Source organism: Monodelphis domestica, chromosome 7 (genome assembly GCF_027887165.1).
Source record: "Monodelphis domestica isolate mMonDom1 chromosome 7, mMonDom1.pri, whole genome shotgun sequence".
Taxonomy (NCBI): Eukaryota; Metazoa; Chordata; class Mammalia; order Didelphimorphia; family Didelphidae; genus Monodelphis; species Monodelphis domestica.
Genome location: NC_077233.1, coordinates 7491174 through 7505554, shown reverse-complemented (window position 1 = coordinate 7505554; position 14381 = coordinate 7491174). Strand labels below are relative to the sequence as shown.

The 14381-nt window shown below is 52.6% G+C and overlaps 1 protein-coding gene across 1 annotated transcript in view; it reads right to left on the bottom strand.

The window, feature by feature from the left end:
* The window catches only part of VPS41 (VPS41 subunit of HOPS complex), a 148100-nt gene that overhangs the window by 23689 nt on the left and 110030 nt on the right, over positions 1-14381 (bottom strand). Inside the window, exons 9-16 of the mRNA XM_056804139.1 lie at positions 13569-13715; positions 12140-12206; positions 7911-8008; positions 5395-5524; positions 4010-4125; positions 2735-2791; positions 1096-1157; positions 166-247 (exon numbers count right to left, since the gene is read on the bottom strand). Of these exons, the coding sequence (XP_056660117.1) occupies positions 166-247; positions 1096-1157; positions 2735-2791; positions 4010-4125; positions 5395-5524; positions 7911-8008; positions 12140-12206; positions 13569-13715 (759 nt within the window). The remainder of the gene's footprint in view (positions 1-165; positions 248-1095; positions 1158-2734; positions 2792-4009; positions 4126-5394; positions 5525-7910; positions 8009-12139; positions 12207-13568; positions 13716-14381) is intronic.

Here is a 14381-nt window from a genome sequence, read left to right as displayed (position 1 = left end):
GCGTGTCTCAGAAACACCAGGCGTGTGGGACTGAGGCTCAGGCTCTGCCTCTGACGTGCAGGGTTCTAGTCTCTCATTCGGAGCCCGCATCTCGGGTTTATGTTAAATGCTATATTTATAATAAAATGAGCAGATGAGACAGAGGTAAAAATTAGTAGGACGTACCTTAAGCTGTCCAATTTCTTTAAATTTGTAAACTTCATATTCCCAGAGAGCTGCGTTTTTCCCAAGAACTTTCTGACATTTGCTGAGAATGAAAACACCATTCAGGGAGGGGAAAAAAAGTGAGAGAATATACACAGAATGCATGAGGGCGCTTCCCAGTTTAAGAAACAATTCTCACCAGCCATTTACTTACTTAAAAAAAAATTCCTCATCCGTACTAAGTAATGGTTCTAAGGCAGAAGAGCAGTAAAGGCTACACAATGCAGCTAGTGACTTGCCCAGGGTCACACTGTTAGGAAGTGTCTAGTACCTCCTGTCTCCAAGCCTAGCCTTCTATCCACTGACCCCCTGGTTGTCCTCCACTTATTTTTAATGTTTTTAGGTTTATAAATCTATATATGAATACAGATACATAAACATGCACAAACTGACTGTCAATGGTACTGCTGATTCAATTTTTCTGTTTGGGGAAAATGCATAATGTGGCCCACTGGAGGAATTCAATTAAGTGACTCCTGAATCATAGTTATTTGTTTAAACTACTTTGGAGCCATTTGGAAATTATTGCTGAACTGGCCGAGAAAATCATTACTCTACCACAGATATCTGCAGAATGGAGACTTAGAAAAACTGGAACTTGGGTTCAAGTCATTTCAGGGCTCCTACAGTAGTTTCAAGGGCAGAGAGCCAGGAGCCGAGGCCCCCTGCTCCTGCTTCTCTGGTAGCCATGGTGACCCCTGCATTATCTCCCTTTGCCTACAGCTTCCGCTGTCCGTGGTCCTGACTGCTTTTGGCCACTATCCTATTTCACCAAATCTTGGGGAGTTTCCCTCTAACTAGAATGATGCTTTGGTGAAGATGGAGCTACAGGCTGACCCAGGAATCGTCTTTTCTTTGGTCTTGTCCTTATTGGCCAAGTGGTTTCCTTACCGGGCTGCCATGTCATGCTCTCCTTTCTCCACCAGGTGACTTATGTAGGCCAGGCCTATGTCCTGATGGAAAGAAATGAAGACATTTCATAAGCCCACATAATAGCTTCAAAGGAGGGACACACGAAGAGGTTACGGCACGTTACATTTTCTGGCCTCGTTTGCAGACACGTGGGATCAGATTTAGAGCTAGACAGGCCCCTTGAGGTCAACTAGTTCAACTTCCTCATCATTCAGGTGAGGAAACTGAGGCCCAGATGACAAGTCGTCAGCCCAAGTTGACCTGGTTTGTCATGTTTGAGGTAGGATTTGAACCCAAGTCTTCCGGACTCCAAACCTCCTGTTCTAACCCTAGATCTTGACTATTTCTGAGATTTCCAGACTATTTCCAAGATCAGCTCCTTTCTCGGGTATGGTGCACCCAAAGCACTCACAGTATTCTTCCCCTTGGCAAAAGACAAAAACAAAAACCTCACCAAAAAAGGCTTTTTTCCTTCACTCATGTCTTGCTTTCTGAGTTTGATTCACCCTGAAGTTGTTTGTTTTTCGGAATGAATGAATGTGAACAGCTAAAGCTGGTCATTCTCTCCCTTCCTGGAAACTTCTGCTAACTTCTGCAGCTTTGTTCGTCCCTGGACAAACTGCTTAAGTTCTGAACCTCGGCTTCCGGGACAGAAAATGGGAGGCGCCGCCTCGCTCCCAGCTCCGGCTGGGAACGGGCAGCGCTAGCATCTGACAGTGTCCCATCACAGTGATTTTGTTGCCATCCTTCATCCCCCCCGTTTGGCTGGGCGAGATCTGGTAACGGGGCCGCGTCTCGAGAGAGCTACACGTTAGCTCCCGCGTCTGGGGGGCAGCCTTCACCTACTGCCGCCTTCGTTTTCCTTTCTGAAAACAGGCGGCAGATTAAGAGGCGAAACCATCAGACTGCGGAGATGGAAGGAGGATGCGAGTCCCGCCTCCCTCGCCCCCAGTATCCCCTCAACTGCCTGGTGTGTCCCATGGTTTCTAGAGCATTATTGGCACGTTTAAGGGGACAGGAGGGGGGAGAGGAAATCCCTCATGCTGATGTCTAAGCGGAGCGATGGGGGGGCCAATGAGCTCTGTCCTCAGTTTCCTTCTCTGTCAAGCCAAGGCTTGCCTGAGGCGATCCCCTCTGAGGCGCTCTTTAGCTCTGAGTCAATCCTGCCCCACCCTGCTCCCCCACGGATTTAGCAAAGGTGATACAGACCTCAAACGCTACTCCCGGAATGAAAATGATTTAAAAAGCTGATGTGAGGAAGAACTCGGCGTCCTTCGAGCCCTGTGGCTCTGCCATCATCGGAGAGACGGCAACGGGCCCATCCTCCAAAGAGCTTCGCCGGAGCCATCCCACCATCTTCTCCAGGCCCGCCGTCGCGCTCAGAAAGGGGTCCCCACAGTCACCTCTCACCGCTCTCTCCAACAACCCCCCAGAGGGATCCTACCCGCGCTCATCATTCACCCGCCAACAAGCTTCTATTAGGCACAGAAGCCGAGGCCCCATGAAGTGCATTCTTGCAGCCCCACAGACGACGTCATTCTCATCTCCACGCCGCGCCGCGTCTCCCACAAACCCCAGAGAGCGAATGCCAGAGTTCAAGAACAGTCTTCATACTCACCAGAATCTTGTGCCTCTTAATATTCCTTTGGCTAATTTCGGCAGCCAGCAGAGCTTCCTACAGGCACAGGAGCAGACAGGAGAAGGAATCAGAGAACTGCCCTTCCTTGGCGTGCTACAGAAAGCTCTGAACCAAATCAATAAGGCATCTTCCCTTGGCCTTCCGCAGATCTTGTTGGAAGACTTTGAATGTCATGGCTGAGCAAATATTTGTCAAATTAAATCGTGAAACAAAAGCAATCAGCGCAAAAGAAGCTGCTTCTGTTTGCATCGGGGGTCCCTGCACTGGGATCAAAACTTGTCTAGCTCACAAAATACGAGTTAATTTGAAAAGCTTCACTTGGTCTCCCACCCCCCCTGGAACGGCCTGAAAACAGCCCCTTCACGGTCTCCTTCTCTTTTGTCTTTCTGGCCAGGTGCCCCCCCCCCATCTGCATTCGCCTCAGCTCCCACCCAGATCCTGGCATCGGGGAAGTTCGGTCTTGGCCAATCGGAGGCACGTCTGAAACGGAATTGTTCCTTGACAACCAAAATGGGAAAAAGGGACACTGAGCTCACCAGCAGGCTCTTGGACGGGGACGTTTTCACTTCTTGGTGCGGCCCCATGGGACTAATGAGGCTGGGAAGCAACAGTTCCACACATGGAGGACTCACGTGAGTCGCTCCCTTTTTAAATATGAGTGACCCATTTCACAAAAGCCTTTGACTAATCCCCAGGGGATCGCTTTAGGAGGTTACCAACAGAAGAGTTGTTACAGAGCAATTGAAGAGAAGATAAAAGGGAACTTCTTTGATTCTCCAGTTTTTAAATTTTTCAGCCTTCCCTTCCAATCACATATTGGATTCCAAGCACGTGTGTGTGTGTGTGTGTGTGTGTGTGTGTGTGTGTGTGTGTACACACATATGTATCTCTATAGATTTCCCTTCAACTAAATATTTCCTTTATTGTTATTAAAGTGGGGAAAAGCATCTTCACTTAACTCCTTAGCTTCATCTGAACTGAGCCTGTGCGACGTGCTCAGCCACTGCTCTCCTCTTTTGTCCTGACAACTCTAGAGTGCTTTGAACTCCTCAGTGAATTCACACTTGGGGGTGTGGGTCTGCAGGTCAGATAAGGGCAGGATTCATCACTGTCGCTGCAGGGAGGGCCTGACTGAAGCGCTTGTGCTACGCAGCGACAAGTCTGCTTTCCTTTGGAGGCTCTAAGAGTTCGTTTAGTATTCGATCCCAACCGAGCACATTTTGGGAGAAGTAACACAAGCGTTCCAGAAATCACCTCATATTTCTTCTTCTCGAGGAGCCAGTCGATGTGGTCGTCTTGGTCCCGTTCCTTGGCCACAACCACATCCCTGGGACTGACGATATAAAAGAGCGACTCACCTTCGGAATGCTCTACGGACAAGGGGAGGGAGAGAGCCATGAGCAGGAGAGCCCTTTGTCTAAAGAAGCAGGATTCCGCCCCGACGGCTTCCCTCCCAGCATGGCTTGAGATGCTCCACATCCCAATAAATTTAAGTTCTGACTTCGACTGCAACACAGTGTTCCGAATTCCCCACGCCTCCCTGCGCGCTCTGATTCATCCTCCGGGCATAAACCTTATTTATGGCCACTTAGAACACTGCTCTACTTTCACAGGACAATCACGCCGCAGAGGCAGCCACAAACGTCCCTTCCCCACCAAGGTCAAGGCCACAGAAAGCTCCCGTGAGGGATGCCGCCCACCGGGGGCACCATCCATCACGGGCTGGTGTTTGCAATGGGGCCTGTTGGGGCTGCACAGGGAATTCGATGATCACACCCAAATTCTGCGGGCCTCTAAGTAGGCGGCCAAGCTGCCTTTGGGCACCCTTAGATGTGACGAGGGGGCAGGGCCTCCCTCCTGCTTTTCGCGGCCCCGCTGGGCTTACAGGGACCTGTTCACCAGAATCTGCCCTGGACACGTCCCAGGCCAGCAGCTAACACTCTTCTGCTGGGCCCGACACCTAGGGCTGGGGGTTCTGGGCCTGTTCCAGGTTCCAGAGCCTCGCAGATTTCCCTCGCCCCCCAGGCTGCGGTGATAGCAGTGATTCTCCATCCCTTTTTAGGAACAAATATAAATTAGACCCTTCTGCTGAGTTCTATGCAGGCCCTACTTACGAAGCTCCTATTAGGAACAAATGCCTCAAAGACAGAGACGAGGTAACAGAAGGGGGTTCCCTTGTGGGTTCCTAGTAGGGGCTGCTCAGCACGGGAAGCTTAATGGCTCTTTAGCCCTTCCCAAACATTGGGCCATTTTGGCCTGACAATCACACTGGGTTAGGTTGTCACTCAAGGCTTCTCTCATTTTAGACTAGATCAAGGAACTGAGGCTCAAGAGATGTGGCTCATACAATCGGTCATCAGCTGCTAAATGGGCAGAACCAGAATTTGAACTCAGACCTTTGGCCTTTCAGCCCACGGCTCTTTCCATCATGACCTACAACTGCTCTGACTGCCAGGGACATGACCATATGGGTTGAAATGGCTGAGTAAAGTCCACATCAAATGGACGACCCAGTACCTGAGTGTGTGTGTGTCCACTTGTGTATATATGTACCCACACACCCGCACCCACATGTCACAGACCCCCCCCCCCCCCATATAAATCTGCACATTCTGCGCCAGCACTCGGGAGTTTCTCACCCAGGTGGTAGTCTCGACACTCATTCTCCTGAAAACCTCTCACTGTGAGGGCATCCGAAGAGATCTCTTCACAGGTCTCGGGAAGGGGCTGAATGATGTCCAGTCTCGGCCGGGCACAGTATTCCCTCTCCTGGGAAAAAGGAGAGAAGAGCCAGCTCCTTTGGCTCACACCCGCCAAGGACGTGAGCTGCGGCTTGGGCACCTCCCCTAGGACAGAGGACTCACGTCTCCCAAAAAGGGCTTTTCCACACGTTCGGAGTCCTTTTCAAACCAACACTTGAGTGCAGAATTCGTTAGAAGAGAAAGAAATTGGGATCTCAGTGAGGGACTGCACCCTGCCCAGGCCGGCCCCTGTGCTTCTCCATCTCCCACTGATATGCCTTTGCCCTGGCTGGACCCCACACCTGGAATATGCTCCTCCTCCCTATCTCAGGCTCCCACAATCCTTCATTTCCTTCCAAAAACTCAGCCGAAGCACCCAACACCGAGGAAGGCTTTCGTGGGCCTCTTAGGTCACTTCACCTTTGGTCTCTCCATCCTAGAGCACGGAGAGTGCTTAATGAATGGTTTTGGATTGATCTGTTATCCAAAAAACCTAAGAAAATGGTGAATAATTCTCTCCTCTGAACCAGAGACCCCACAAGAAGTGCAGCACCCTTCGGCCACTTGTGTGAAGAAGAGACTAGGACAAACAGCCGACAACCAGGCCCCAAGCCTTGAGAGTCAGCCAGAGATGCACAAATCCACAAAAGGAAGAGCCTGACGCGTTCCTTCCTTTTGGACACGTTTCTAGCACGAGAGTCTTACTTGCTCCTACTTTGGGAACTGAAGTTTCTTTAGTGGTGAAACGGGAACCGAACAACCCACCCCCTTCCTCCGGTGGCCCCAAAAGATACAACAATAATATCCCATCCTGGGTCCAGCCCCCCAAATGAGACCGCTGTTGGTTAATATTAAAAAAGGCGCCCTGAGCCTTCTTTCCACTTTTAAACCTCTCTCTTTCCAATGTGTTGTTCCACAGGCCCAGCCAGGTGAGGTGGTTTCCCCCTTCTAAGTCCCTTCCAATAATGCTTTTCATTAACAAAGGCTTCTGCTGTCCTTGTCAATTATTTATTAAGTTTTTCCTCTTTTCATTTGACCTCGTTGGTTTTGCTTTCCTTTTATCATCCTCTCCCCTCCGCCTGCCTCCAAACAGCCCTGGGTTAATTCCCCTGGGAGCCACTGCTATTTTCCCCCTAAAATAAAATAATAAACTGATGTCCTGCAATAGGGCTAGACGCGAACCCTATCGATTTCTGTGGGTTGGAGTGCTCACTTAAGCCTACAGCATTCCATTGCCTAGCAACATGGGCATCCAGAGCTTCAGGTTACCATAGCAATGACTTCCTAATGCAAGAGCACTGTCAGAGAAAGCATCCTGAGTAGCTCCCTCTCTGAAAGTCAGGCTCCCTGGCTTTTTCAGCCCCTTCTGGCCCTCGTATTCAGAAATAAGCAAGCCACACATAATGAGAATCTACTTGCTGCCCAGTCAACTGTCCTTCCCTTTAAACACAGGGGCCGAAATGACGTCTCTTCCAATCAGTCCTTAGCTGTCGGTACTCATCCAGATACTTTCTGATCTTCCTGCCCCCTTGGGCTCCTGACACTACGCAGGGGACCCAGAAGGCTGGGAAGGGCAAACAGAAAGACCTCTAGAACACGGGCTTCTCTTCTTCCATCTGTATGGTTTCACCTCGGCCCTCTGGGCATGGAGAACTGATGAAAGAAAATGCTTGAGCCCAAAGAGGAGACAGGAGAGACACTCTGCCATGCTCCTTTGCAGGGGTCAGGGCCCACAAGAGGGGAACGATGCATGAAACTAGATTTTTTTTTAAGTTTTTTTGCTTAATTTTGCCCCATTGTCTCTTTTTTCTTTCTTTCTTTTAAATTCTTTTCTTTGAGAAATGGCTCTCAGGAGGCAGGGAAGAGGGGAAGGGGAAGAATAGTGGGGAAATCTAGGTGATGGAAAAACAAAATCTAGTCATAAAAATCTAGGTGAAGAGTTTTGGTTTTCTTTTATTTAAAGCCTGGACTACTGAGAGTAGGCTACATTCAATTTTAAAGTGAGAATACCCATTTAATCAGAATCCCTCCACTATAGAGGGATAAATGAGTGTGTCTGTGGCATAAGGAAAAATGAACTAACTGCCCTTTTAGTAATTCCCCGACCACCCTAACGCTGGAGCCAATCACATTCATGGCGATCATTTCTGCTAATGCACCATGTCAGCTCAGTTTCTTTCAACAGACAGAGGAATCCTTCATCTCGGGGGTGGGAGAGAGGCAGCAGACAGCAGGAGAGCCGAGTTTGTGCAAGGCAGAGATGCTGGGCCTCTGGGTTCCTGCAGCTGACCTCATTTTCGATGCCAGGGAGCTCCCCTTAAACCACAAAACTCCCAGTGTTTCTGCAGGACGTGGGGTCATGTGTAAAATAAACTCACCAGTGTTTTTGCATAGACACACAAAAGCCATTTTACCATTTTGTCCGAGGTCTCCTTGACATAGGAGAGCACCACGAGCTGGTCGCAGAGAGGCGCGAGCCCACTAATGTAGAATTCCATGTCGAACTGCGAAACTGCAAGAGAGGGGACGCGTGTCAGCGAGAAGGGGGACACGGCGCAGCTTGCCCCCAACAGAGGCACAGGCTGAGGCAGCTCAGAACCCGAGGAGCCGTCACGCCTTCCCTTCTCCAGAAACTTGGCAGAAACGTGGAGTTACAAAGGTGCTGACGAGGGTCAGGCCCAAAAGACTTTACCAAGGCATCCAAGACAGTAGGACGAGAAGCGACCATTAAGAGAAGACCAGCAGAGTGTAAAACACGAAATCTCAAAGCGTCCAATGAGAGAAGGCCAGCGGGACAACCACCTAGCTAGCTTGGGGCGAGAAAACAAAGCCAGCCATTTGAAAAAGCCTCAAGAAGCCATTCAGATGATTACTGGGCATTGATAACGCAGAGGCAAGCTGGCGGAGGTCCCCAAAAGGCCAAGCGCCCTTCTAACTGGGAAATGAAAGGAAAGCCGCAACGTCTGCCTCTGATTTGTGCTCGTTTTTCTGTTTACCTGGCGGTAGTCACTGTAGCCACCATGTGCTTAGCCACCACAAAAGGGCTGCTATAACTATTTTGGGGTACACGAGGACTTTCTTCCTCCTGATGATCCCCTTGAGATAGGAGGCTACAGGTGGGATGTTTGTCCAAAAGTATTTACAGTCACTTTATTTGCCTAATTCCGTATTACTTTCCAAAATGGTGGTCAAGATTCACGGCTCCACCACCAAGGCTCTAACGTGCCTCTCTGCCCACAATGCCTGTCCCATGGACCAGTTCCATGTTTGGTTCTTTGCCCATTTGTGGTACGAGGGGAAACTTCAGGGTTTGCATTTCTCTTAGGATCAGCGATTGGGGGCCTCCTTTCAGGTGGTTGTTAATGTTGGTGATTTTTCTTGGGGAAACGATTGTCTACATACCTGGGTCCTCGCATGGGCTTTGCCAAGCGCTCATAGCCTGCCATCGACCAGTCTCTCCAGCCTCATAGAACACGATTCCCTTTCTCATACCAAGGAGATCACCAGATGAGACTTCTCTCTGTGGTTCTCCATTTCCCACCACCTCACCTTTGTACAAGTGGCCCTCCCTATCTGCAATGTCCCTCATGCTCACCTTCGCCTCAGAGAATCCCACGATTCCTCCAAGCCTTGGCTCTGCTGTGCCCCCCCTTCCCCCCCGCCATGATATCTTTCTTCATTGCTCCCTCCTGCCTGCTGTGGCTGTCCATGTCCTCCTAGCCTAACTGTCACACCTTGTATTTGTTCTAGGTACTCTGTGCTTCGGTGAATATTCCACGCACTTGCACATTTATGCACACGTAAATGCCCAACACATACACTCTATACGGGCCATAGACAGAAAGCTGTATCTTAAATCTGAGGCAGTGAAGCACCTGGGAAGACCTGGGTTCAAGTCCTGACTCTGGGCCCTTCTGGTGCATGACAGTCAGGCACTAAGCCCTGGGGATAGAGAGAAAGGTAAATGGAAGTCTCTGCTCTCCAGGCCACAATCTAACGGGGAAGACAAGATGGGAGAGTTCCAGGAAGGGGGGCCAGCAGGGAAATGGCCCAGCGGCAAGGAGACTGTAGCTGGAGGCCCAGGGAAGCCAAGGACCGGGTGGGTGCAGGGAGAAAGGGAGTGAGAGGAGTGACAGGCCTGCAAAGGTACAAAAGGGCCATCTGTGGAGGCTTCAAGAGCCACACAAGCAGGGGACTACGTTGCCTTCTTGTCCTCAGAAGCGGCAGGACTGGCTCTCCGTCCACTGAGCCTCCCAGCTGCCCCCACAAACTGGCCGAGACCGGATGGCAGCCTGGCACTGCACGAGGGACTTCAGAAGCACTAGGCAAACCCTTCTTCAGACCTGCCTCGGTCACAAGTTCATGAAACAACATTGATGGAATGAAGCAACGTTTCATCTTCACACTCTTGAAGGCAACGTGCTCCTCCCTGTCACAGGGACTGGCAGAGGCGGGGCATGAGTGCCCTGTTCTGTGGGCTCAGGGCATGCCAGGGGCCAGGCACCGGCCAACGGTCTGCCTGGGGGACACGTGGTGACTCGAGGGGTGGCTGTGGGAGGCACAATCTGTGCCCATCGGGGGGCCGGGCCTGCTCCCACAGTCCCGCCAAGCAGCAGCTCTCTTACGTGTGGCTCAGCAGTGAGCCAGAGTCCCCGGCCCTCAGCCCGTCTTCTCTAAACAGCCTATGAGTGTCCTTACATGCAAGAGGGCTCACGAAGCACTCCGTCCGTCTACACCGCAGCCCCGTAGCCCCGTTTCGTGGCCAACACCACGGCGCCCTGCTCTCATGTATCCCCGGATCTCGGCCTCCCTCCGTCTACACTGCAGCCCTGTAGCCCCCTGTTTCGTGGCCAACACCACGGCGCCCCGCTCTCATGTATCCCCGGATCTCGGCCTTCCTCCGTCTACACCGCAGCCCCGTAGCCCCCCGTTTCGTGCCCAGCACCATGGCGCCCCGCTCTCATGTATCCCTCGGCCACTGTTGGGGTCACATATAGACACCCTGGGATGGATGGGAAGGGCTTGGCTGCTAGGGCAGCGCGCTCACAAACAATGACCGAGGGACAATGTCCTGGGGATACAGAAGGACCCCTAAGGGCTCATCTTGTGGGGCGCTGTTGGGCGGGGCTCTTCTTCAACGACCCATATTCCTGGACTTCACTAACTCCTCGCCGGTCACAGCCATTACGTATCATGGCCGACTTGTGACGGGCGGTGACTGCACAACTCTGGCTTCGAAACCAAACCTGCTGAACAAATTAGGGTGGCATAAAAGGGTTGTGTTGTTCACTCTCCTACTTGCTATGACTGTTTCCCCAAACCTTTGCATCCCTCCTCAAATTTCCCAGAGTTCCTTCAATCCTCACCTGTCTCCTGTCACCCAGATGCCTTCTGCCACCATTTGCACCTCCACTGGAGTTTCGCAAGAAGTTCACTTGGCTTTTCTCCTGGCTAAGGCAAAGCCCTCTCTATGTGCCCAAATGAGGCACTCCATCTTATCTCCTCCCTACTTCCACTGATCTTTAATCTCTCTCAGTCTACTGGCTGCTTCCCTACAGCTGATAAACATGCCCACGGCTCCCCCATTTTCAAAAAAGCTCCCACACGGTCTGTCCATCCGTCACCATCCACTATCCCTCAGCTCTTCTGCAGCCAACCTCCGTCACGTCAGCCGGGTGTCTGCTACTGATGCCTACGCTTGCTTTCCTCTCCTCCTCTGACCTCTGCTGTCTGGCTTCCCATCACACCTGCTGTTCCGAAGGTACCAAAGATCTCGTTTGCCAGACCCAACAAACAGTCTCTTCTCAATCCTCATCCTCTCTCTAGACATTCATGACCTTCTCTCTTCGGGTTCTCCTCCTACCTGTCTCACCAGTCCTTCTTGGCCTCCTCTGTCAGACCTTTCTCCAGGTGATGCTAGCCCTGAACCACGAGTGGTTCTGTCCTTGTTTCCCACTCATCGATGCCCCTGGACCCCATCATCATTTGTGTCCGTGGCTTTTGGCCCCGTCTGCTCAGCCCCAAGCCCTCTCCTGACCTTCAGACTAGCAGCTCCTTTGCCTACTGGCCACAGTTTTCATCCAGTGTTTTTTCAGACCCGCATTCTCCGTCTGCCACCTTTCCTCTCATTGAGAAACACGAAAAGCGAAACTGCACACAAACAAATGCCTGCCTTGCCGCGTGCCCCGACCCACACACTTCATCCATACTCCGAGGTGACCACCGTGGAGGTGGGCATGAGCCGCTGGAATTGGGCCAGTCGGAGTTCCGGAGTCTCTCAGAGCTGGCTGTCTTTGCACTATGGCAGGTACAGTAAGTGGCGTCGGCTCACTTCAGTCCTCATCAGTCCATGAAGTCCCCTCGTCATTCCTTGCAGCATTTCATTCAATAGACATCTTACGTGTGTGTACAACTGAACTCAAAACTGTCATCCCAAACGTCTATTAGTGCCCCCCAATTAATGGGTGCTAAGTACCAATTCCAAGGCAGAAGAGTGGTAAAGGCCAGGCAATGGGCGTACGTGGCTTGCCCGGGGTCCCCGGCTAGGAAGGGTCTGGGGCCGCCACTGCTATTACCGCGGCACAGAGGTGGCGGGCGCCATCGTACCCCAGCGTTTGCCCCATCACACAGCGGGCAGTCCTACCTATTTCGACGTAGCGGTTGGGCAGGTCTCGGATTTCACTGGCATGCCGTTCCTTCACCGAGCAGATCTGGAAGAGAAAAGCCGATGCCACGAAGGTGTCACCACGTGCTGGGAGACAAGCGGCTCCCGAGAGCCTGGCAGGAAAGGTGGCAGAACCCCGAGAGGCAGCTCTGAGAGGCAGCTTCAACGAGGGCGGCAAAGGAAGCAGGCAGGACGGGAGGGGAGGGCGGACGACTGATAGTCCTGGGGTCTCATCTGAGGCCCGGGGCCCCTGGGACCCGCTCAGGCCTGGCGGGGGTTTAAACGGTCCCTTTGGGGAGGGTTCAAAGCGCACGGCCCATGGAATGGTTCTCAAAACTGGATTCCACGAGGCGACAGCATCTGTGGAGACGGCGGGCGAGTTCTCTGGGAAAGGCAGTGGCGTCAGGGAGGCCTTAGCCACTGAAACCAGCTGGCCACTGAGGATTCCACTTGTGTGGATCAAGGGGGCTCGGGGTGCGCGCCTCCCTCACCCCCTCCCTGGCTCTGCCCCAGGCTGAAGGCCTTCCTCGACAAGCTGCTCAGCCCGCCGCCCACTACACCCGACGGGCTGTTTCTCGTGGGGTGCTCACAGCTCTAGGTGGACCCGACCCGACAGATGGGGCAATTCCCGGGAGAAGAGTGGGACGAGCACTCTTCATCTGCTCAAGGAAAGCCAACGGCTCCACAGTCCACTGGAATGGACGAGGTGCGACTTTTCTTTTCCCAAGTGAACGAAATGCTACTTGCGTGAAGGATGGAACGTCCCACTCTCTTGGGAACTCAATGGCCGATGTAAGGGCTAGAGCCCTGGTCGCGCCCCTTAACCCTTTCTGGCCTTAGAAGCGAGGACCTCCACGGCCCCTTCCAGCCGAAGCCGCCATGATTCTGTGCTCTGGGCGGCTTCTCGCTGACCTGGCCCATCGGGGGCGGATTCTAGGGGTCAGGGAGCTGACGTGAATGGCCCCCCTGGCCTTGGTGACCCAGTGCACACAAGAGGGGATGAAAGCCCCCAACGCTCTCAGACTTCCTCTCGGCCATTAGCTCCAAGCACCCTCTTTCAAACGTTAGCAAAGCTGCCAACAACCCGGCCCAGGGGCCTGAGCTGATTCGATCATTTTTTCCTTTGGCCCCGAGAACTCTGACGAACAAGGTGAAAGGGGAGGGTAGATGGAGGAGGGAGGTAGACGAAAGGAGAAGGAAAGGGGAAAACCAAGGGAACGTTAGGCTGACTGAATTTTTTTAAAAATCTCTTATCACTCAGTGACCCAGTAAAGCCAACCCACCAATCTGTGCTGCCCTGAGCCCTGGACAGAGCTCCCCTGGCCGAGGCCGGCTGACCACAGTCCTGGGGTCAGGCCCCTCCAGGCTCCATGGGCCCTTTGCCAGAGGCCCAAGGGGAGTCCTGTACCTTGACGGAGGAGCCCCAGCCAATGATGAGGGTGACGTTATCTTTCCAGCAGAGGCTGCAAGGGTACATATCTGGGCGGAGGCTGATGTCATCTCGGGGCACATTGGTGATTCTCTGCTTTGATATGACGTCGAGGATCTTTACACCCTGGAAAATAAGACACCGTTCAATGCTGTTGGCTGTGAGAAGGAAAGAAAGGAGGGTTCACTGAGAACTGTCTGCCCAGGGCCCAGGGCTGTGGCTGCCCTCGAACGGGGTACCTGGAGGGAAATCGAGACCCAGAACCTGTCCATGGAAGGCTCCTCCTCCAATGGGGAACTCACTTCCTCTGAGCCATGGCCCACGGGGAGCTCCATGGCCTTGGGGCCACCATGGCCGGGTCCCTCTGTGCCCAGCCTCGCTTCAAGGCTCCACCTCCATCTACACAGGCAATTCTCACCCCTCCCCACTACTAAAGGCTGGATAAGAGGCAGATAGAGTGGGAGGGCTTTAATACTCAGGAAGCAATGGGGCCGCTTGCAGGGGCCACAGGCCTGAAGAGAGGGCAGGAGACATAGTGAGGGAGCATCCCACCTGGGATGACTCCTATAAAAGGACCCTCTGAGAGGCACCAACACTTTGTATTTTGTGTCTGTCCTAGATTCGGGCTCAAACCATCTACTCTCAGGCCTTCCTGCCCAGGAACCCTGACCCTAACCCTGCAGGCACCCCAGTCTTCTCAGGCCCGGACAGACACATGCCCTGTTCCTATCCTACTACTATTAATCGCCCCTAATCAGCACGTCCCCTTCCCCATGACTAAAAACCAGCTTT